The following is a 25,802-nucleotide window of genomic DNA, read 5'->3' as shown; positions in this document are numbered from 1 at the left end:
CAAATCTGACAGCCTGCAGACTGTATCTCCATTATTTGGACAAGAAGTCAGCCCATTATAAATTCCCACAAGTATGTAGACATGTATACACAAACACTAGGATTCCCATACTTTTTGACCAATTAATTCTCATGACATTTCCAGATGTTTGTGATTAATTGTGATTAATCATTTTGTTTCAGATTTATTCGCTAATATGATCTAGCTGATGAAATATTTTACAGCAGAGCATAGCTAGAATAATGTATATGGGTCAGTGACGTGATGTTCATTTTCAAATTACTCCAAAATATATTAAAAATGCAATTTACACAAAACAATTACTTGAAAACACCTCTACTATGATGAACATGTTTTCAATTACCGAGATCAAAGTCATTTTGATATTTTTTCTGGGGCTTAAAGTAAAAATATCTCAGTGGTGTAACCATCCAGAGACAGTAAAAAAAAAAAAAAAGTAATGTCATTAAAAGCTGAAATCTTTGAAAAAAGAAATGTCAGCATAAGAATTTTGGGGAAAAAAATTGTATTATAAGTTCTTAAAAAATAAGCAGTGAAAAAAAATTTCATTATTATTTATATTATTAATATTTGGGTAACACTTTACAATAAGGTTCTATTTGTTAACATTAGTTAATGCATTAGGTATCATGAACAAACAATGAACAATATATATTTTACATCATTTATTAATCTTTGTTAATATTAGTTAATAAAAAATACTATTGTTCATTGTTAGTTCATGGTAGTTTATAGTGCATTAACTAATGTTAATAAATACAAATTTTGATTTAAAAAAAATGTATTACTATATGTTGAAATTAACATTAAGATTAATAAATGCTTAATAAGTATTGTTCATTGTAAGTACATGTTAACTAATGTTGTTAACTAATGTTAACAAATGGAAACTTATTGTAAAGTATTACCAATAGTTAAAACTTTTGTCCAAAATATCAAAGTCAGGTGGTGTAACCAACAGACAAGTAGCCATTCTGTTGACAAACACACACACACACACAAACACACACAGACACACACACAAACACATACATGTTGGTGCAGCTATCATTATGAGGACTCTTCATAGACATAATGATTTTTATACTGTACGAACTACAGATTCTAACCCTAACACTACCCCTAAACCTAACCCTCACAAAAAACTTTCTGCATTATTACATTTTCAATAAAACATTGTTTAGTATGTTTTTTAAGTGATTTAAATTATGGGGACACTAGAAATGTCCTCATAAACCACATTTATAGCATAATACCTTTGTAATTATCAGTTTGTAACCTAAAAGAAAAGTCCTCGTAAACCACTTAAACCTGCCCACACACATACACACACAAACATAAAAAAAAATTTAAAAAGAAAGGACCCCTTAAGACCCTCATGACTGCGTGTGAATTAAAAACAAATCAGGTATTTTTTTATACATTTTTTAAAAGGTGCATTTTGTTGAGGTCAAATGTACCCCAAGGAAAATAAGAAAAATATATATTTTACCTTGAAAAACATGTTTGAAAACTTGAAATTAATGCTTACATTATGTACTGGGTATTCAAGGTGCAAGGAAAATATGTTAATTCCTTTTACTTGATGGTTACACGGTCCGTGTAACGCTTTACAGTTAATTTTTCAGACCATACCAATCCAAATGCAAAAATAGAAAAACGGTTTGAAACTTTCATTTGTCATTTTTTCCAGTTACTTTAAGAATGAATCATTTATCTTTTCTCTCATTTTCTTCCACTGATTTTTTCTTAATTGTGACTTCAGAAATGAATTTTGGAATAATTTACTTATTAACATTTTGTGGGCTGTGGGCTGTACCATTAGCACGAGGGTGACTATTCATTGGTTAGTGAACGGACTGCATATTACTTAGCTACTGCATCGATGTTGAGGAGTATAAAAGGCTAGCAGGGGTCACAACCTAATTATTATTATTATTATAAGTAGTAGTAATGATAATAATATTTTAATGTATTAAGGCCTTTTTAAGGAGCATATATTGCAATTTAACAGGTCCATTTCTCCTTGTATGATATTCACTGGAAGAAAACTGCTGCATTATGGCTGGCTAAGTGAAGAAAATGATTTGCAAGTAAATTCCCTATAAAGGTGTTAATATATAAGAATAGATCCATACCAATACATTTATGTAGCCTAAGTTTTTGGAATGATTTGAAAATGTTGTGCTCTTTAACACAATAGCGGCTGGCTGGACTAACCAACGGGTAGGCCTACATGGCAGTTTTCTGCCATTTCAGTAATGTGACCGCTCTAATGGCAAGTAAATTCCGTAAAAAGTCATTAATGTATAGATCTATAAGAATAAAATAATGTAATTCATAGAAATGAATATCGTACAATGATAGATGGACCTGGTAATTTGCAAGTAAACACCATATAAAGGCCTTAATGCATAAGAAAAGATTAATAACCCTAAGTTAAAAAAGAAAAAAGAAAAAAGAAAAGCAATCCAGAGGTCACCATTGTTTATTGCAAGTATGCTTTGTAAATAAACTTAGAGAAATTAGTGATATAAGTGGCAGGAGGACTGACATATCATGTGATCCGTCAATGCCAGCTTCTGCCAGCCAGCGAGAGATCAAACCCCTATCAACCACTGCGTGGAGCGAAGAACATCAAGCCGAACCCTTTATGCTTGCGTGACCCACTTAAAGTGTAGAGACAGCTTGGCACCAAGTTTGACAAGCAAATGGTTTGTCCACTCTCTTGCTATTGCACGTGTGCCAACCCTTCTGTGTGGCAATGGTGGCATGTGTGCCTTTGGTTGTCGATCCCTGGGCAAGCCTTGTAAACTACTCCTCATCGTAGGCCCTATATGCAGTCCGTTCCCTAACCCACACTCCCACGCTAATGGTACAGCCCACAGCACAAATTGCAAGACAAAAAAAAAAAAAAAAAAAAAATATATATATATATATATATATACATTTAAATTGGTGATGTCAGTTATTCAAAAAATAATTTCTAAAGTCACAATTTAGAATGAATGAAATTTAAGAAAAGGAGAGAAAAGTGCATTTGTTCATTCTTTTCTTTTTCTTTCCCAATTTGGAATGCACTCTAAGTCCTCGTGGTGGCGTAGTGACTTGCCTCAATCCATGTGGCGGAGGACGAATCTCAGTTGCCTCTTCGTCTGAGACCGTCAATCCACGCATCTTAACACATGGCTTGTTGAGCGCGTTACTGCGGAGACACAGCGCATGTGGAGGCTCACGCTATTCTCTGCGGCATCCACGCACAACTCACCACGCGCTCCACAGAGAGCGAACCATATTATAGCAACCATGAGGAGGTTACCCCATGTGACTCTACCCTCCCTAGCAACTGGGCCAATTTGGTTGCTTACCTGGCTGGAGTTACTCAGCATACATTTATTCATTCTTGAAAGAACCGGAAAAAATGACAAATGAAAGTTTCAAACAGTTTTTCTATTTTTGCATTTGGATTGGTATGGTCTGAAAAATTAACTGTAAAGCGTTACACGGACCTTACACCACTTGAGATTTTAATTGTTTTTTTTTTATTTGATTTTTTTTAATGTTTTTTAGAAAATGCAATAAATGTTTTTTTTTTTATATAAATATATGAAACCAACATGGACACAAATATAAAATTTCTACAAACTTGATACATTTGTTTTAAACAAGATTTTTAAAAGATTTCTAATTGTTATCATCTCGAACAACCTTATTTTTCAATGACCCATATATTCACTAAATGTCATGACTTGTAAGATTTTACTCATTTTCATGACTTCTCTAGGCCTGTAAACCCCCATTTCAAAACTCCATGATATGTCCAGGTTTTTCATGACCTTGGGAACCCTGAAACACACACTCATGCACACCTTCAGATTGAAGAGAACAAACAAAGAGGTGGCGCTCCCTAACTGCAGATCACTCATTAATTCGTTGGATTTATTTTTAGTGCACTTCCTCTTTGTTTGATCGGGCTGGAGCATTAGACAAGCTTTGGGAACATCTCTCTCATTAGTGTTTAACACATGACTCTTGCCGTCAAGGTCAACAGCACTCTCGTGCCTCGGCCACTGTTGGGACAACCATGACGAGACTAATGATTTGAGCACTGGTGACAGAGAAGAACTTACTAATTGCACCTAATTGGGTTGTACCCCCTTAGACCTGGGGGGCAGGGCCATAGCTATTGGGGTGACAGGTGGTAATGACTCTAGGGGCTTAAAGGTCCAGGAGGCCCCACAACAAATTCTAAACTGTATTTTTTTAATAGGAAAGGGGCCCAGAGCAATGTACAGTCAGGGGGGCCAGATTACCTTGCTGCAGCCCTGCTGGGGGTACAAGACCAGCCAACCAGCTTAAACTTGTTTCAGCTGCATTACTTCAACCTTAGCGCAATGACCTTTAGTCCAAAAGATTTGTTCAAAACACTTATCAAATTGACTTACTTCACAAATTTAAATAGCTTTATTAGCTAGTTACATAAATTAATTCAAGTAATGTTGTTCGCCCATAAAGCATATCTATTTGTATTTAAATGACATCCTATTGTTAGCATCTCAGACAGTCTAAAGCCAGTGCAATCAATTAAGAGCTAATGCACCATTCAAATTCATTTCTCAATTTTTTCACAATGAAGCTCTCAGAAAAAAATCTTTCTGCTTATGCTAACTGTAGTTGTTCTTTGTTAAATAAATAAAATATTCAAATAATAAATCAGCAAAAAAAGCAAACCATTCCCTAGCATGGAAATGCACCGCTATTTCAACGCGTTTTGAAACTGTAACGCGCTACACTACAACTCACAAACAGTGCAATACTGCCCTCTAGAGGAATTCACTGCATGGTAACCACGTCCTGCGCTTGTGCATTAGCCTACTACATCAGTCACATCACGTTACCGATGTCAAATCTTTACTTTTACTAAAAAAAATCGCGGGTCAGGAGTTGATCTAAGGAAAAACAAATTTGACATGGACTGGAAAAATATGCACAAAGTGTTCTCTAGGCCTGCTTAATTGAAATATCAGTATATTGTAAAGGTGCTACTTGGGGATTAAGGCAAAACACAAAGTATGAGCCTAGTTTCAATCAAAATTCCGATCTAATCAACGCACATCAAACTGCAGTTGTTGAACACACTTGTTGCATGTGTGAAACAGTTACAGCAGTGTCGGGCAAACTCCTCCCATGCACCGCCCACAGCGAACGGCTCCTCACATCCGAGAGTTCTTGGTTATTTGTCTCACCAGATGCACACTAAGTTGACAAACAGGGTTGAGGATTGATGTTTTAACATTACGGCTATGGGTCGTTAAAGTCGAGGTTGTATTGGGCGTTCAAATGCATGAGCTGTTGAACAGTCTCGGTAGGCTATTACAATGTGGCCAATGCCAAACTAAGTTTCAATTAGGACTGAGAAGAACAATCCGGTAAGTAGCTACACATAACTCAGCTGCAGCTTCTCGACTTGTTGTTTCTCTAGAGGATGGCTTTTCAAACCTGTGTAGGCTAACTGGGATGTACAGTTGGCTGCGTCTCACAACCTGGTGAGATGCCTTCCTAGGAAGCATTCTGGGCATCATTTGCGCTTCTTTGGATTAGTGGTGAAGACTGACTTATGACTGACTGAGCAGCATGTGTACAGTATGGGGCCGTTCACACCGAACGCGTCTTTCCCACGAACGCAGGTGTCTCGAGACAGTTGAAGTTCTTTTTTTTATTTGACTCGCGTCTAAAAACGCAACGCTCAGAAACCTCCGTCTAGCGGATGTAACTTACATAAGGAAAACCATTTAAAAACAGTGTGGACAGACGTAAATATGAGTTCGGTCTGAACGGCCCCTGAATCTGTAATTTTGTGTTTTCTTAACCAAGCAAGGCAGTCCAAACCTTTCTTTAAATCTCTTCAGCTTCAACATATTTAGTAGTGGTTGACCGATGTATCACAGAGGGGAAAAAATCGGCCGATATTTGTTAATTGTTTAATTATCGGCATCAGCAGATACATTTTCCTGTTTGGCCGATTCGTTTCGCAAACCAGTGTAGAGTTTTACAGTTTGTTTTGATGTTATGTGCCATCCTGTTAACAAAATAATAGGCATGTAATTTACTATTATATTAAATTATGTGATATTATAGGCTATAAATAGCCTAGTATTGGCGTTATATCGGCCTGTCAGCCACCTTGCTCTTTAGGAGGCTACAGTACAGTACAGGCACCGGTATCGGCCATTAAAAACCCATATCGGTCGACCACTAAACATAAAAATAAATACAAATAAATAAAGACGACTAAAAAGTCGTTGAATGTTAATAGGTCAAAACATGTCGATGGGCTTTTTTATCAACATCAAGATTTTCATTTAAAATTTATATTAATGTATAAAAGAAAAAATCTCAGGTAAAGCTAATTGGTTTTTCACCATTAAACAAGTTTTGCCTTCCTCCTGTGGTGTGACAATTAAAACAAATTCTCAATTGGACCATTGAGAAATGCATTATTAAATCTGAATGTTACTTTTTGCTTTATAACAAGAATATAATTTCCAATCTTTTTTTTTTTTTTTTTTTACCAGAATAATATATTTTGAAGGAGTTACACGTATGTATATTACAATAGAAGGCAATGGTAAATTTTACAGATTGAATTGGTGCATCACCACTTTTGTCGCCATGTTGAATTTATGTTGTCAGTAAAAAACACTCCATATGGCATTTTTACGCCCTTGAATGCAACTGCAGGAAGGGAACACTACTCGAAGGGTCGTTCCAAATTAAAGTAAGAAAACGAATCTTTTAACATCCCACGAGTCAGACCCATAGTCATTTGGATTACACCTTGAATTGTCAAAAATGGTTTTAGATGTCTATCCACGATTCCACTGTAGTGAACCCTATCAAACGGTTAGGCATAAAAACTGCATGCACAATAATTATAATATAGTTAAAAATAGTTTTAGATGGAGTTTAGCATGTCACAGCACAGGACATGTTAACTTCCCCAAAGTATTCCATGTCAACTTCCGTAATGTACTTAAGCCATGTGATCAGGTCAGCAGGTTGTACACTGATAATGAACAATGCTATTTGCGCTCCTGCAGTTATACTTTAAGATGCTGCAGTCTTAAATGCATTACCTAACTGGCCTGAGTAGTTGCTCATGTCTGATATTAGCTGTTCACAAGCCTTCGTCAGGCATCTCATTGGACAATCTAAAGCCCTAATTCACCAAAGCACTTAGTGAATAAATTACATGAGCTGAAAGAATGAGATTGTTCTTAAGGAACCAGGGTAGTAGAAGTGTGATGTCTTGGTTAGGGTGATTTATGACCAAAGGCATCCTATATTCTCAATTCATGAAAATTATGTATGCGAGTCCAGAGACCCATAAGCCGTAAATGAATCAACATGAGTGGGAGTATGCAGTGTGGCTTGTTTTGTCAGGCTTTTTGGCCTCATAATTAGCAGATGGTGAGTAAAGATGCATTCAGTTTTTATTCATGTTCACTTAAAGGGATAGTTCACTCAAAAATGAGAATTGTGTTATCAGTTACCCATCCTCATGTCAATGAAAAAACATAATCCACTACAGTTTACTAATTCTCTAAAAATCGTAATCAGATTACTTATTACTACATCTAAAAAAGTAGTCACATTACTTATTACTTTTACGTTACTTTCTAAAACTTTTTCAACAAAGTTTTTGTTTTTTAACTCAAATTCAAAATAATGTCTATATTTCCTCCTTGTTAATTGTTGCACGCAAGTCATACATTCAGCACCATGCGTTTCTCCCTTAAAATGACTCGTTAGGGGGTGTATGCCCTTCAGTTGTCACAGAAATGCAAACATACATATTACCATATGCCAATCACCTTTTAGATACAGACATCACCTGTCAATCAAGTTGATAAACCGTATGCACATTAGCTATAGCCTGGAAAATTGTGGTAAAGAAGCACAATTTATGGTTCCAGTGTCATCAGATTTTACTGCTGATTTGAAATATGTTCTTTGGTCATAATCTTGACCAACTGTTTTTGAGATTTCGGTGTTCCCCCATTCAAGTAGGTAGAAGCTGCACTTTCATGACTGTAAATAGCTTCCCAAGAGTGTTACAGAGATGGCCGACAGTGATCTGACTTGCTAGAAAGATTTTGGTGGCGGTATAATGCGCCATAAACTGGATTGCCAACAGCCAATAAACATCAAAAGAAGAAGAAACACTTTCATGTCTGGGTTAATCCATCTCAAGTGGTCCAACATAGGTTGCTTGGCCATTTTTAATTTTCCTAGTTTTTCTGAGTGATTACCTCTATCTATTGGTATTGCAGAACCACCAGTTTTTTATTTTTATTTTACTTGGTTTAACCACGGCGGTCATCTTTGTGTCATAGCGCACAACAAATGTTGGTTTTACAGATGTTTACGGAAACCTCAATATTTTGGCTCAGGATGGTCCTAGCTCCTTGGAATAAAAACGGATCTCTAGAGCACATTATAAGGTTCATGTATAGCATTCTTGTACCTTAGACTTAGAACTTAAGTCCTAATGTAATGATCAAGGTCGCTGAAAGTTCCACATTTAGGGTCAATTTATAATGGGAAGGTTTTGAGTCTCAGTTGTCATTTCTAAGGGCGTACCTAGGAAAGCATAGTGTGCATGCAGAATGTTTCAGGTTTGAGACTTCTCTTATTTATATTTAAATTTTTTTATGGGGGCAAGAAAGTGCAATTTTTTTACATTTCCCCTCAATTTCAGGTTGATTATCTCTGGTGTGGGACCAGATAGGAACCTGAAATGTTCACAGATTTAAGTCCTCTATGGTAGCATTCTGCTACCAGTTTGAGATTCCACTGGTTACAGTGCTAGGGCTAGTGGAAATCTGGGGAAAAGCCAACTTTATTCATGTGTTTTGAGAAATGAACAGATGTAATATAAGCATAACAAATAATAAAAATGAACAGTATTTACAGTAATTATGTTTATGATTGACATACCACAATTTCAAGCTACATGTTTGATTAGAAGCTGTGAGATTTCCTCACTCAGTCTCTCAGAAATGTTGTGGGAGCGTCCGGTGGCAGTAGTCAACTCAGCAGGTGTCAGTTGTCTGAGAATGTTGTTCATGGGAACCCACGCTTTGTCCTCAGTAGATACATTGAATGATGTTCTTGGTCCAGGTGGGTGGAAGAATTTTACAAAAACATCACAGTCTTCCTCGTGGATGTCCTCAACCAAGCCTAAGCACTGGTCATCATAGACACAAGCGACACCATTATTCCGTTAAACCAAGAAAAAAGAAGAAAAAAAAGACTGGTGGTTTTGCAATACCAATACATAATATAAAAATGGTCAAGCAACCAACTTTACAATTATTGGACCACTTCAGATGGACTGACCCGCCTGTGACAGCGCTATGGATCATGTAAAAATGTTTAACCAAATAGTACATACATAAACAGAAATGGTGTTGATGTCAGAGTTGCTGTTGCGTTCAGTCGATAACTATATTGCATTGTTAGTGCTGTAACATGACGGTGATTAAACGATTACAGAATTTTCATTCTTGGATGAACTATCCCTTTAAGTATTGCTGTAAACCTTAGACTGAATTAACTCAATCACTTTCATTAAATGGCAAGATTTTTGGAACTGATTTGGTGTGGGTGACATGGATTTTTGGAACTGAATTGGTGTGCCATTTGATATGACATCATTGGCATCTTATTACTGGGTGGATAAAATACCAATTAGAGCATCACAGACTTTACAGAGCAGCCTATCATTTTAGACACTGTTTGCCCTCTCAAGTAAACTTAGTTACTATTGTGGATTGCTTTTGTTTGTCAGAGTGGGAAGAGAGTGAACCTATTATTAAGCAGTTGGGCTAAATATGTAATTTTACAGGTGGTATTTGGTATCAGATGTGTGGGGGATCGAGTTGTGATGTCGTCAGGGGTGCAGTCTGTGAGCAAGTCAGCTTGAGTCAGAATTCTAGGAAGCATCCGCACATAAGAAACCAACTGCCCATCTGTGCGTTCGAGAGGGTTGTAGTCTTCATCTTTGAACATGTCAGCATCTGATATAGACAAATGGTTAACTGCATCCTTTTCTTAAAGGTATAGTTCACCAAAAAATGAAAATTCTGTCATCATTTACTCACTCTCATATTGTTCCAAACCTGAAGAAACAAATTCATACTGGTTTGGAACAACATGTGGGTAAGTAAATGATAACAGAATTTGATTTCTGGGTGAACTATACCTTTAGCTGCTTCCTTTTCTCAAAGCTTGCACAATTGATTTTTCTTATGCTTATCAGATGCCTCTAATGATGTGCTCTGCGCGACCATAGCGCAGTTAGTACTGAACATACGCCTAGTTTACCAGGAAGTCTCAAGTGCACATCAAAGGAAGTGTGCTTGTTTGTATCATTGATGTTCTGTGTGGCTTTCACTATGACACAGGCAATGATATAAATGAGTCACCATAGGTATAAACTGTAAACAACTCCCTTGCATAGGTTTCATGCATTCATTTCGCCATCGACATCTCTGTGGTGTACATTGTGGGGAATTTTGTAACTTGACTTTTTTATCTCACACATTTGTTCTAGACTTGATCTTACATCTATTTGTCCCCACCCCAGCTGAACCATGGGGTCATTCCGAAGGCCCAGACCCCGTTTTATGAGCTCGCCTGTGCTGTCAGACCTCGCCCGTTTTCATGCCAGCTCACCAACATTGCAGCTGTCCAATGCTAGCGTTTGGAACAGGTGGGTGGTTCCCTTTTCCCATGGATGAGCAGGAAGAAAAGCATAATTTCATCAATGGCCATCAGATTTGAGGATTTTTGTGGATCTCCTAAAGGAATAATGCACTCTACCTTTCAGATCTACCTGTGAAGTCATATATGAAAAATGCGATTCCATATTTGAGTCAGAGGTGCAGTGATTGTAACCACTGAACTTTTTGACTCAAGCTTTCAGGTTTCTTGAGAGCAACTTATTTAGAGCCTTCAAATTTCAAAGCTAAGGACCCTTAGGACCTTTTATTAGTTTTCCTAATCTTGAGGGATAGTTTACCCATAAACGAAAATTCAGTGATTATTTACTCACCTTCTAAAACAGCAAAAAGGTCTTGGTTCTATTGCAGCTTTAACTGGCCAAGAACCGCCCACTTAGACAGGAAGAGCCGTCTAAATGACATGTAAAGCAATCATTCACATACGCTATTTGTTATTATGTGCCCTTCAAGTGAAGTCGGAAATATCGTAATTACGAGTTCCAAGCAAATGAATGACCAAGCAAAGTCGTATTAACGAGTGGGAAAATTTGAATTCTGGATTATACCCGAGTTTCCGAGATGGGACATTGGAAGGGGCGTGTCTACATGAAAAAAAACAATGGTTTTGCTAAATTATTTCAACTTCTGTACTTTATTTCAATCATATTAATTTGCTATATATGACAGTCAACAAATGTTTATTCACCGGTACAAAAGAAAAAGAGCTTTTGCCGTTGTTAACTGCATATTTGTTTAAGTTTGGTTTCTTGTGTATTTTGTTTCCCACTTGAATGCATGACATATCGTACTAACGAATGCCCAACCTGGAGATACGAGCTTACCAGTTCCACTTGAAAGCAGCATTAGTCCCGTTTAGAGGCAAGGTTATCTGAGAAAAAAAATTCATTTAATTCATGGCGTGGTAGTCTCTGTGAGCGATTGCACAGAAATCATATAGAAAAATAACAGAAAAATGTGTAGAGAGTCTGAGTACAGCAAAGAAAATCTTAGTACAGACTATTTCACAGACATAATTAAGTAATCAAAGCAGAATATAAAGTTCTACTCATGGATACTTGCTTTACTTGCTACTTAAGGGGCCTTAAACGAATGCCGTTTGCCATTAATTACGTTGACATGCTATTTTTGACAAACGTGGTCACTATGAACTTTTGTTGTATTGGAAGATAAAGATTTTTTTTAAAATTCTACTTTTGTGATCCCAATATGATCACACGGGAAATCAACAGTAGCTTTTGAAAGTTCATGTACCCTAAAATCAACCCCATCGTTACTGACAAGTGCCATCTCCCATCAGATGTTTTTGCATTAATTCAAATGTGATACCTTTCCCTCTAGCGCTACTGATAGCGGGTTGCGCAACATGGGTCCTGATCCCATGGAACAGGAAGTTATTGCATTCATATAAACAATGATGAGCAGATTCAGAAGTTGCATTTTCGCTGTAAGATTACAACTTAACACCACTAATGGTCAGGTTTACAGTTTGGGTTGGGGGATAGAGTTTATAAATTATGGATTCCTGTTGATCATTTAGAAGTAAAAATACAACTCGCTTTTGATACCACTCTGTGGACATTTTTGAAAACTGGAGCACACACGTGCCCATACATTCAAGAACACTTCCAGCTTTGGCCACTGGAAGCAGTGCTTTCAATTTTGGAAAACACGGACTGATTTCAGCAGCGGAACATTCAACCTACTGTTGCCGAATTCACAGTGAGGTCAGCATACAAGTTTGGAATAACATGAGGGTGAGTACATAATCACAGAATTTTCAGTTATGTGTAAACTACTCCTTTAATGTTGAGAAAACAAATAAAAAGACCTTGACTTTGAAATGTGAATGTTCTTGAGAAGTTGCTGAGCTAGTTGCTTTCAGGAAGCCTGAATTTAAAGCTTTGAGTCAGAAAGGTCAATGTTTACACTCAGTGAACCGCTGACTCTAAAATGAAATCTCACTTTATCACGTACATCTTCAGAGTTTGCCACATTTAGTCTTTTGGGAAAAGTACCCCATGGAGATAGGCGGTTGATAAGACATTAGAGGAGGAAGCAGACAGCAGCCTTTGCCTTCACCACTTCCTTATGGAAGCAGGACCTCCGTTGCCCCTCTCTCAGGAAGTGTGCGCAGCATGTTATTCAAAAGTAGTTGGTTGATTCACACCTTTGCGGACAGTGAAAGTTTGCTGGCAAGTTGTTTTATCAAAAAGAGACTTGCTGTTTACGTATAACACTGACTGTAAACAAATTAATACAGGGAGAATTTGCAATGACACAGGTGGTATTACTTGTTTCTGTCATGTTTTACAAAGTGCAGTTCATTGTATTTAAAGAGATGCTTTGCAAAGTATTTTCTTACCTTGCAAAATATTGGTCAGAGCACTTGAATGAAGCCTAGTCTCCTCTTTTCTACAGAAGCTGAGTCTTTTTTCTTTTTTTTAATCTGTTTTGCAGTGTTCAAACGGCTGTAATTAAAGTGTTCCAAGGAGGGGGGCTACAGGCCAATGAGCTCTACACCCTGAACGAAAGCATAAGGTTGGAAATAACTTTTAAAATGAAGTATTTTAACCTTACAGATCATTTTATTAGTTGTGCATGAAAAGGCAAGCATTACTTTTACTAGATGCTTTATAGTTTTTGACATGAATGATATTTCAAGTCATGTGGCTTGTTGTGTGCTATTACTTTTTAAAAGTATTTTATAAAATGGCATTACGCAAACAATCACAACACCCTAGCAACCATTTCAAACACATTAGCAACCGCATAGCAACATGCTAAAAATGACTCTGAACGTTAGCAACCACATAGCAACACCCTTGCATTTTTCTTTATTAAGGGTTACTAACTGATATATTGAACTTGCTCTCTAGGTGGCTTTTGAGGACAGAGTTGGGATCCTTTATCACAGAGTACTTTCAGGTAAACTCTATTTTTCAGTCCTGAAGACATATGACAGTGAATCACAAATAACATGACAGCAACTGCTTATGACAGATGTTAGTCAGTATATTCTTAGGATGCTTACAATAATGTGAGCATAGCTGAATATTCTGCACCAATGATCAGGAAAAAGGAGTCCATGCAGATAGCATTCAAGAATACATTTACAATCAAACTCATTATGTGGTGTAGGCAGGTTTAAAATAATAAAGTCCATACATCATTCTATCCAGGATCAACTTTTGAATAAGGGTCTGACGTATATTTTGGAGAAGATTCAGCTTTATAATGGTGAGAAAGTATTTCTACATTAGAAAATTACACAATTCAACTTTGAGGTTTAATAAGGCAGTGTACAGTTGTGTTCAATTTAGCCACTCCCTGCATTCTACCATCTCTCAAATCCAGGTGAAGATTGTCTCCAAGCTCTCTCTGAAATGTGGGTGAGGTTTTTCACAGAGATCCTGCCGACTCTTCAAGCTATTTTCTACCCCGTACAGGTATTAAAATGATCTCACCTACCGTTCAAAGTAGCCAGTCAGTGTCAAATTACTGACACTATGGTGACTGGTCATTTTTGGCTCTGTATGTAGGGTCAGGAGTTGACTGTGAGGCAAATGGCTCTTCTGGGCTTCAGGGATATGGTTCTGTTAAAGCTTCCTCTGGAGACCATGCTTCATTCCAATTCGTACCCTTCTCCAATCACACAGATGCTCCTTATCCTACAGGTGAGATTTCGGAGGGCTCCATACTGGACTTTACATTACGTTATATTACATTACGTTACGTTACTTTTACTTTGCTTCATGTTACTTTACGTTACGCTACGTTATGTTAAATTACTTTACATTGTTACTTTACGTTACATAATTTTGCATAATGATGTTGCATAATTATTTAAGTAATTTAAAGGTGAGCTCCATACTGGACTTAACTTAACGTTATGTTACTTTACATTACTTTACTTTACATAACGTTAAATAATGTCGCTGCATAATGAGTAAAGGAAATTAAAGGTGAGATCTCAGGGGGGCTCCATAATGGACTTTCATTATGTTACTTTACATTGTTACTTTACGTTATGCTACGCTGTTGCATTACTTGACATTACGTTACTTAACGTTACATAACTTTGCATAATGATGTTGCATAATGAGGAAAGTAAATTAAAGTTGAGATCTCAGGGGGGCTCCATACTGGACTTTATGTTATTTAACTTTATGTTGCTTTACGTTACGCTACGCTGTTGCATTACTTTATATTGCATTACTTTACAAGATGTTGCATAATGATGTTGCATAATGAGTAAAGGAAATTAAAGGTGAGATCTCTGGGGGCTCCATACTGGACTTTACTTTACATTATTTTACTTTATGTTGCTTTACGTTATGCTACGCTATGCTGTTGCGTTACTTTACATCACGTTATGTACTTTACAAGACATTGCATAATGACACTGCATAATGAGTAAAGTAAATTAATGGTGAGATCTCAGAGGGGCTCCATACTGGACTTTACGTCATGTTACTTTACGTTACAGAATGTTGCATAATGGTGTTGCATTATGAGTAAATACAAGGTGAGATCTTAGGGGGGCTCCATACTAGACTTTATGTTATGTTACTTTATGTTACTATACGTTATGCTACGCTGTTGCATTACTTGACATTACGTTACTTAACGTTCCATAACTTTGCATTATGATGTTGCATAATGAGTAAAGTAAATTAAAGGTGAGATCTCAGGGGGGCTCCATACTGGACTTTACTTTATGTTACTTTATGTTACGCTACACTGTTTTGTTACTTTACCATACATTACTTTATGTTACATAACGTTGCGTAATGATGTTGCATAATGAGCTAATTAAATTAAAGGAGAGATCTTGTAAGGGGGGCTTCATACTGGACTTTACGTTACTTTACTTTTACATTGCTTTACATCATGCTATGTTACATTAATTTACATTACATAACGTTTCATAATGCATAAAGTTAAGTAAAGGTGAGATCTTGGGGGGCTCCATACTGTACTGTACTTTACATTTCAATGTATTTTACGTTACTTTATTTTAATTTACTTATTATGCAACAGTATCTATAGCATCTCTTTCTTAGTGGTTGTGGTTAAAATTTGAAATATATTTACTATATTTGAGAAATTGAAATAAAAGTATATTGTAAAATGCAGTAGAAGGTAAATGCATAGCAATAGAAAATTATTTTACATTTAGATTCAAAAAGCAATTCAAAGATAGCTGCATGTTAATGTAAATTTATTAGTAATTGATCAAAATAATGGACCCACTTTATATTAGGTGGCCTTAACTGCTATGTACAATGGCATTTGATACAATGTACTTATTATGTTCATTGTAATTACATTAAAAGTACTTGCATTTAATTACATTTGTAGTTACACTGTTAACTTTACCCCTAACCCAAACCCAACCCTTACCCCAAAACCTAACTCTAACTCCTAATCTTAACCCTAACCCTACCCTTACTCCTAAACCTACCCACACCTCAACCTAAGTAGCAGCAAATGTGGGAATTTTGCAGAACAACATAATATAAAGTGACCAAAATAACTAGTAATTTTATAAGAATTGCCTTATATACAAAGTAAATGGACAGACTGCTGCGACATTCCCTCTGGAATTACCTACCTTGGTACTCAACCTGTGGCTCACAAGCCTAATGTAGATCTTTAATGAGAGTGATGTGGCTCAAAGTCTCACGTTTCCCCAAAACTGTACTGTAACAAGATTCCGTCTGAGGCTTGTGAGTTATAACATTTTAAGTATCGTAGCAAGACACATATCAGTGATGTGCCCATATTGCCCTTGATGCTGACCACCAAATCAGAATTAACCTTGGGTCTCACACCGTTGTCAGTCACTAGGACTACTGCTGCATTTATCTTGTAATGATAGGTAAAACTGTGTTTAAGCTGCAGTGTGTTGTTTCTTTGCAACTGGCTTCTACAATCAGAATTGCACAAATAATGAAGGTTTGAAACAGCTTTCCTAAACATCCCCATCTTCCATAGTTTGAACAAACAGATAGTTCTGCATCAAACTCACACCTTAGGTTGAGCAAATGTTGCTACTGTATATCAGGCCTCTCAAATAGACAGAGCAATGCTTTGAAAGTGCCACAGTGATTATACTTTTTGGGATAAATCACCCAACAAAAGGCTTCTTATAGTTGTCTTTGCATATTAATATGGGTTAGGAGAGAAAGTTTTAACATAGTCAAAATTACACACAGTAGCTTTAACATGCAGGTGAGAAAATGAAGCAGGCCCACTGAACATTTAGAAAGGGATGGGAAATTTGAGTGTGGGAACATAAACATGTCTGCTTGACGTGTAATTGATGATGAAATTTAAAGCGACACTATGAAAACAAGCCCCCTGACCCAACATTCATTTTAAAAATATTACAACCTCAGAAAAAAAATTGTCAGCTTTGTTCCTGAACAAGCTAAGGCTGAGTACCACTGGGGCATAATGTCTTGCTTAAAGGCATAATGTTGATGAAGCACAATGATGCAACAACCGGTTGCTGGATCACTTCTACTTCTCAGCTGTCTCAGGAATGAACCAGATATATCAGCTCCCAGTTTTCCCTATGTATCCCATATCCCATGCTCTCCATGTAGGGCTCAACAATACTTTTTTTTTACACTGTTTCTACTTGCCCTGCCAACATTTTCTCTGGCCCCACCATAATAAAGTAAATAAGTAAAAAAGGTGTTTTATTTATATGTAGATTAATTAATTTTCTTAATGTGTCATTTGTTTATATAATTAATTGCACTGAATCGACCCATTCAATCGACAGCCTCTTACAGTTTTTCTCAATCGATTTGGCACATTTACTGAAACAAACTTACAATTGTCAAAACTCAAAGTACAATCTTCACATCACGTGGTACATTCAGCACACCACTCTATGTGACCTGCAAAAGGTGATTATTCAATCAAAAGAATTAACTCATGATTCAAATGTAAATAAATCCATCAGTGAATAAATAATTGTCATCAAAACAAAAGGTTCCTTTATCACTGCTTAGACCAAGACAGTCAAAATGCAAAGACATCTTGTCAAATGACAGTGTACTCTGAAAGTGTGATAGTTACCCACTATGTAATATTGTCCAATTGCTAACATTGTATATGTAGGCAGCTGAATAATGTTGATGTCAAAAAGTCATGGCACACACAATACTTTCATCAAAATATTTATTCAAACATTTCTCATCATTGTATGTACACACTTTACAGCCAACCGAAAATACGTAAAGAATGCATGTACAGAAAAAAATATATACAATAGCAAAATTCAGGAACTACAATATGTGCAAGAAAAAAGAAAATATGCTGCAAGTTCATCAACCTCATGGGTCTTCCAATCTCTCCTCTCTGTCTGGCCACAACATTTCATCTACATCACACCTGATATCCTCCCTTGCAATGCAATGAGGGAAAAATATTTTGGCATGACACAGCCACCCCCTACAACAATCTGCTGTGATATCCTCACAACCAGCATCCACTGCACCCATTAAGGACAACTAGTCATGAGGACGGTGATCATAGACCTTCCATCTCCATTCAGAAAAGAACTCCTCAGTGGGATTTAGGAATGGGGAGTATGGTGGGAGAAACTCCATCAGAAAACGTGGGTGGGTAGCAAACAATTCCCTGAATGTATTTGAACGATGGAAACTTACGTTGTCCCAAACTATAACATACGTTGGCAAGTCATTTCTTACCAACCCCCTCTCATTCTCAGGAATGAGATCCCTGTAAAGAGTTTCCAGGAAATTGAGGAGACGTTGTGTGTTATAGGGCCCAATGATGGGAATGTGGCTGAGTACACCATTCCCACATATGGCAGCAACAGTGGCTCGGTGACCAATAATATTACGGCCACGTCTCCTGACCTTGTTCAAGTTGAATCCTGCCTCATCAACATACACAAAAATGTGTGGGGATTCATCAGCCTCCAGCTCCATCACTCTCTATAAAAGATAATAAAGCAATTTAGGAAATAATTTACAGTAGATATTGTAAATCATACAGTTACACATATCCCACATTGTGTAACATATTCTGCATATACAGGTTGTACTTGTCAATACTGAAAGACAAGGAGATTACAGCACTATGAAGTGTACAATGATGAATTCTTACCTGTACATACATTACTCTAAATTGTGAGGAAATTGAATTGTTCCCCATCTAGCCTAAGTCTGTCCATCTGACAACTATTACAACAATACCACATAACTATTATGTATCTAATATATGTGTGACAGGTTACTGTGATTGTTGGTTGCTCTATTTAGCATGTAGGGATTTACACAATGAACATGTATAATTGCATTTGAGAGTAATATCATTCAATAGCAAATGAATGCAAACTATTTTGATCTGTAAGGCTTACTCAATGCATTTTGTGCTAAAGCAGTTATAAATGACTATAGTCATGTGAACAAATTACCTAATGTTCATATAGTTAGTCATATAGTTTGATGAAGTTTAATAGTCAATTGACGAGTATGCCAAAGCGATTGAGAAAAACTGTAATATATATATAAACATATATATATATATATATATATATATATATATATATATATATATAATTTTCATTTAAGTTCTATAGCCAAAAAAAAAACAAACAAACAAAAAAAGAAACAATTTACAACAACAAATGTATATGGTTCTTAATTGGCAATAACAGATGGAAAATACAGGTATAATGTAAATAAACACTAGAGAGGGCTGGCATTTTTCTTGTTGTAACTAACTTCTTTTTTGTATGTTTATTTTCATGTTTTCTCTGGGCAGGGCATTCATGAGCCCAACGGACCCACGCAAGAGTATTTCCTTCTCGAGAGACTAGTGGATATGGTTATTTCCCCCTACCTTGGTAACTACCTCTACATGAGCCAAAGTAATTCCTCTGCAGGTGGTCATTCATTTTAAACATTTCCTTGAATCTTTCCTTGGTTTGTTTTCTTTATAAACATTGTAATCAGGATTTGAATCTAATCACTTTCTAAATTGTTTCCTCCCCAGAAGATCAATCAAAACATTTTAAACTAGTTAACAACACTCCACATCTTAGTCAACCTGAGATTATGGTGACAGATTTTGCCCATGAGTCCTTCCTGGCACCATTAATCGAACATGAAGGTGAAGCCTATTTGGAGAGGACTGGTGGCCGACGCCACACAGTCGCCAACGTGCACTCCGATATCCAGCTTCTATCCATGAAAAACAGGATGTGTCCAGGAAATGTCGAGGTCAGTGGAGAGGCCAGGGTGACCAAGACAGGGAGCTAAATGACACCCAAGCCTTTCTCCAGAGAACCGGCCTTTTTTTATTACTGACCAGATGCCGTGGAAATCCCAGGAGGGCAAAGCACTGCGGAGATCAAGTGTGGTCTAACCCATTAAAAAGTGATAAAAATTATGAATGTGATTCAAAAAAAAAAATTCTTAAAATGCCCACTGCAGCCCTTATGTAACAATACTGTGACAGGCTAGAATGTGTTCATTTAATACAATATGGAGGCAACTCAAAGCTGCTTTCATAGTACTCCACGTTCCATGGAAATATGTGGCTTTTCATGTGCTGAATTCTGTTTGGACTGTCAATGTTTCTGAAATCGTAAGCGCAAAGGTTGTTTCTGTGGCTAAATTATACTTTGGTCCAGCCCTTTTTTTGTACAGCTTGCAAAAAGTCACACTTTTTTTTTTTTTGCCATTGAGGTATAAAGGTTGTGAGAAAATATGCCCTGGTGAGCGAACATATTTACAAAGGCACAGTAAGGTACTAGCAGAAACCATATGGAGCATTACGGAGGATTATGATTTTAATTGCACTCCCTTAAAATTCCTCTCTTTCACATTCTCTTAAGCAATCTTATGGTTTCGATATTTTCTTAGTAGGAGTGGAAACTAAACGTGCAGACATGAAGAAAAATGTTGTTGTCATTTTATGAATGTTTTATGGTTGGAATTACTATGTTATTGTATTTTTAAAGTAGGAAAATGCATTCAATGTGATTGTAAAAAATTTTTTATATATTTTTGTAATATAAATAGCACCCCTTAAGAATTTATTGGATTTCTGTAGAGGTACATGTGAACATTTAATTACAATTCTTGCAGACAGTGTACTATTCAGAGTTCCTAGAGTAGATTAGCTGTTATGTAGCTTGGGTATGTGAGCCCTGCTGAAAATCTTTATACTGAGTGTATTAGTCAATGACATTTGACCTCAAGGTTAAGGTAGGAGTGGCCAAAAAAGTATTTGCACTCTTAAGCCACACTTAAAGATGTATGAATTTCATTTTATTAGACATGCTGTTGAAAGCAATAACAAAGTTGCAAGAAATATGCATTTATGTATACATTTGTCTTAAAATCTGGTTTGATCTTCATCTAAGTTACAATTGTAACGATTTGGCCATGGAGACAGTGTTAGGATCCATGTGCAGGAAGTTTATTAAAGTTCACAAGCAAACAATCCAAATCGGCAGGCAAATAGAGGTAGTTGTTAAGCAAGAGGTATAATCCAATAAACCAAAAAGACAGTCCAACAAGGCAAACAAAACAAAGGGGTATCCAAAAGGCAGTAAATCCAGGAAAACAGGCAATGGTCATAACAAGAGAGCAGTCAGCAATGGCAATGGAAAAATGCTTGGTAAGGCAGGGTAAACTGGCAATACTTCACAATGAACAATGGAACAGCATGGTATTTATATAGTTCAAACAGGAAGTCACCAAAGAAGAAACAGTACAGAGTTAGTGTTCGGGAGAGGGCTCCCTCTGGTGGTTGGTAGGAGGGGTAAGAACCTCGGATGTTACAGAACCCCCCCCCCCTACGAACAACTCCTGGTGTTCTTCTGCTGGGACATCCCCTTGGTCTTGGTGCTGGACAATTAGGATGGGCATGATGAAATTTTTGGATCAGGGACGGGTCCAATATGTACTTGGCGGCTACCCATGATCTCTCCTCTGCTCCGTAGCCCTCCCAGTCCACTAAGTATTGCATCTGGCTCCTTGTCGTCTTGAGTCCATGATCTCTCGGACCATACACGCTGGGGCACCATCTAGGTGGAGGCTCAGAATCCGTGGTTCCAGAGCCAGATGGACGGGATGACACGATGTCCTCTGGTATTCCATAGACCCTAAAGACTTGGTGGAACAAAGCAATAGCAGTTTCCATGACAGTGGGTAAACCCTTGAGAGGGACAAGTCTACATGATTTAGAAAATCAATCTATTATTACCAGAATGGAAGTGTTACCATGGAAGTTTGGCAGGTCTGTGACGAAGTCGATAAGTGGGACCATGGTCTTTGTGGTATTGGCAGTGATTGAAACAACCCCATGGGCAGTTCTCTGGGGGTCTTGGATTGGGCACACACCTGACAGGACTTTACATAGTTACATCATAATCAAAGTTGGCCACCAGAATGAATTACGAACCAGAGTAACAGTTCTTTAGATGCCAGGATGCCCAGTGCTCAAGGAAGAGTGGACCCATTTGATAGTCCTCTGACATAGAGCTTGGGGTACGTAGTGCTTGGTCGGGGTCAGTTAGGAGGTGACGGTTCATACTATTGTGCTCGTTGTATCTCCTCCATGATGTCCCAACTAATCGGTGCTATGATGACAGATGGTGGCAGAATAGACCCAGGGTGAGGTTGGAGGTGGGTGGATCATGTCTGCATGAAAGTGCATCTGCCTTGCTGTTCTTGCTGCCAGGGCGTAAGTGACTGTAAAATTGAATCTAGTGAAAAACAATGACCATTGGGCTTGACATGGGTTCAATCTCTTGGCTGCCTTGATATATTCAAGATTTTTGTGATCGGTGATAACCTGGAAAGGGTGGACTGCCCCCTCTAACCAGTGACGCCATTCTTCGAGGGCTGCTTTCATGGAAAGTAATTCCTTATTTCCCACATCATAGTTACGTTCTGCAGAGTTAAATTTTCTGGAAAAAAAGGCACAAGGGTAAAGCTTGCCTGGTGTTCTGTGATGTTGTGACAGGACTGCTCCAGTCCCGCAATCTGAAGCGTCTACCTCAACGATGAAGGGAAGATTGGGGTCAGGATGTTTCAGTATCGGAGCGGTCATGAAGTTTGACTCGAGGGAGATGAAGGCCTGGTATGCGGCATCATTCAAAGGCAATTTATTGGGCTTTCCCTTGAGCAACGACGTGAGTGGGGCTGCAATGATGCTGTAATTCCTGATGAAATGGCGATAGAAGTTGGCGAAACCCAGAAACCGCTGTAGTTGATAGATTTTTGAAGGTCGAGGCCATCCGGTGACTGCTGTTATCTTAGAGACATCCATTTCTACACCTTGATGGCTGATATTGTAGCCTAGGAAAGTGGTATTTGAGGTATGGAACTCACATTTTTCTGCCTTGACAAATAGTTGGTGTTCCTGGAGACGTGATAGAACTGTCTTGACCCGCTGGATATGTTGTTCCATGTCTTGTGAGTAGATGAGGATGTCGTCAATGTAAGCCACCACACAATGATTCAGTAAGTCTCTGAATATCTTATTGATAAAAGACCTACAATCAAGATAGGAATAAAGCTGGAAAAGGTTACAAAGTTATCTCAAAGAGCTTAGATATTCATCTGTCCACAGTTATACAAATTGTCTATAAATGTAGATGATTTAGTACTATGGATACTCTCCCTAGAAGTGGCCGTCCAGCCAAAATGACTCAAAGGGCACACCGCAGAATGCTCAGTGAGGTAAAAAAAAAAAAAAAAAGAAGAACCCTAGAGTGACAGCTAAAGACTGGAAGGAATCACTGGAACTGGTTAACATCTCTGTTCATAAGAGACTAAAGAGAAAACATTAACCCTTAATTGCATGGTAATTTTCCCAAACACTCTTACATATTCGGGTTTTTAGAGACCCGGCACTTATATCTATCAAAAATGGATGTACAAAATACCCAGATGGTGTCAGATGTTTTAAATATTTTCAAGACAATAATAAAATAAAATATATTTTGATGATTTATTTTTCATAAATCAAAGAAATAATGCAACAAATCCGGACAAATCTAGAACAGGATTCATTATATTCACACTGAAATTTTATGAGATGAAACTGTCTGTCAAACACATATTGAGCTACACATAACACATACTGTAATCTACATAAAATATACACATCAGCTACTCCTAAATTACACATATGTTACACATATGTATTTTCTCAGGCACTTATTGAGTCTAAATAGATGAGCAATTTATGACAATAGTCAGGGTTGGGGAGTAATGGAATACATGTAACGGGATTACGTATTTAAAATACAAAATATAAGTAACTGTATTCCACACAGTTATAATTTAAATCATTCGTATTTAGAATACAGTAACATTCAAAAAGTATTTTGATTACTGAAGAGATTACTTTTTGTATTGTTTTCCTGCAAAAATATCTAAAAATCCTTAAAACAAGATCAATTTGATTAATTTTGTTTTAGAAACAACACTGCATAAGATATTTAGGTTTTTCAGAGAATGTATTTTTAACGTGTATTTTGTCTTATTGTATTGGCAGAGTTTTTATAGTCAAAACAAGTGAAAAAATCTACCAGTGCTGAAAGTATTTAGAATACGTTACTGACCTTGAGTAATCTAACGGAAGACATTACAAATTACATTTTACAGCATGTATTCTGTAATCTGTAGTGGAATAAATTTCAAAAGTAACCCTCCCAACCCTGACAATAGTCATTTCATACTGTTCATGTGTTACACTTGCTATAGTTTACTTCAATTTTGTTTCCACCTCAGCTAATAATGTCAAATGTAAATCAAATCAATCACTAAAACAACAGCGCCACCTTGAGTAAGAAATAACAAGTATAATATGTATGTGTACACACATAAGGGATACTGATAATTCACCATTGTTAATAATTCATTGTTGCACAGAAAATCTAAATAGTGTTTATTTGTATGAATATAGTACTCATTTCTCTTGTAATAAACAAATAAATAGATATCCTGTGATAGTAAACTTAAATAGATATGATATAATCTTAAAAAATATAATTTATTGAAGTGCAAAAAAAAAAAAAAAGACACTCTGACATACCTCGGGCCTCTAAAGACCCTATACACTTTTGGTACTTAAACCATTATAAAAAATAAAAAATGTGTTGCAATTTTTACATTTTGTTTATTTACACTATTTATAAGAGAGAGATTGAGGAATACTAAAGAGGTTTGGGCACAACTCCAAAAACTGGATGAGGTCCCAAGGTATGCGTTAAGGGTTAAACAGGCATGGTGTCCATGGCAGGACACCATGTTGGAAGCCACTGCCTTCCAACAAATACATTGCTGCTCACCTGAAGTTTGTCAGAAAAAATTTAATCCACCTTTTGGAGTAGCCCAGACCTTAACCCAATAAAGAAGCTGTGGAATCACCTCAAGAGAGCCATCACACCAGACCTCCTAAGAATATGGCTGAGCTGAAGCAGTTCTGTAAGGAAGAATTGTCCAAAATTCCTTCTAAACATTGTACAGTTCTAATCCGTAGCTACTGGAAATGCTTAGTTGAGGTTATTGCTGGCATAGGAGGATCGAGCAGTTATTAAATCCAAGGGTTCACTTATCTTTTCCACAGCACTGTGAATGTTTAATGGGATGTGTTCAGTAAAGACATGAAAGATTATAACTGTTTGTGTGTTGTTAGCTTAAGCACATTGTGTTTGTCTATAATTGTGACTGATGAAGATAACCAATTAATGAAGAAAACCAGCTAATTCCAAAGGATTTTCTTGCCACTGTATCTAATGCAATAATATGCACTAATACAGATACAGTGGGCCCAAAAACTATTTGGACACTTAAACCACTTACAGTTTTTCTCAATCGCTTTGGCTCAATTCTCGAATGAGAATAATTTTTTTCAAAACAATAACTTAAAATCTCTGAACAATTCATTTCTTGTTCACACCAGGTT

At 37.0% G+C, this 25,802-nt stretch overlaps 1 protein-coding gene across 8 annotated transcripts; it reads left to right on the top strand.

Moving 5' to 3' along the window:
• Positions 1-5,238: 5,238 nt before the first annotated feature.
• LOC127435602 (proline-rich protein 5-like) lies at positions 5,239-24,720 on the top strand. Of its 8 annotated transcripts, none has more exons than XM_051689180.1 (9): positions 5,302-5,450; positions 10,673-10,798; positions 13,287-13,367; positions 13,706-13,754; positions 14,009-14,066; positions 14,184-14,275; positions 14,369-14,503; positions 19,638-19,758; positions 19,869-24,720. In XM_051689180.1, exons 2-9 carry the CDS (start codon positions 10,680-10,682, stop codon positions 20,132-20,134), a joined length of 921 nt encoding a protein of 306 aa, XP_051545140.1. In that variant the 5' UTR covers positions 5,302-5,450; positions 10,673-10,679; the 3' UTR covers positions 20,135-24,720. The 8 variants fall into 8 exon arrangements, with proteins under 8 accessions (XP_051545147.1, XP_051545140.1, XP_051545141.1 ...); XM_051689181.1 differs by having other exon boundaries at positions 5,309-5,450; positions 10,640-10,798; XM_051689183.1 differs by lacking the exon at positions 5,302-5,450 and adding an exon at positions 5,460-10,071.
• The last annotated feature ends 1,082 nt before the right edge of the window (positions 24,721-25,802 follow it).

Source organism: Myxocyprinus asiaticus, chromosome 46 (genome assembly GCF_019703515.2).
Source record: "Myxocyprinus asiaticus isolate MX2 ecotype Aquarium Trade chromosome 46, UBuf_Myxa_2, whole genome shotgun sequence".
NCBI classification, from domain to species: domain Eukaryota; kingdom Metazoa; phylum Chordata; class Actinopteri; order Cypriniformes; family Catostomidae; genus Myxocyprinus; species Myxocyprinus asiaticus.
This window is presented reverse-complemented; position numbering and strand designations above follow the sequence as displayed.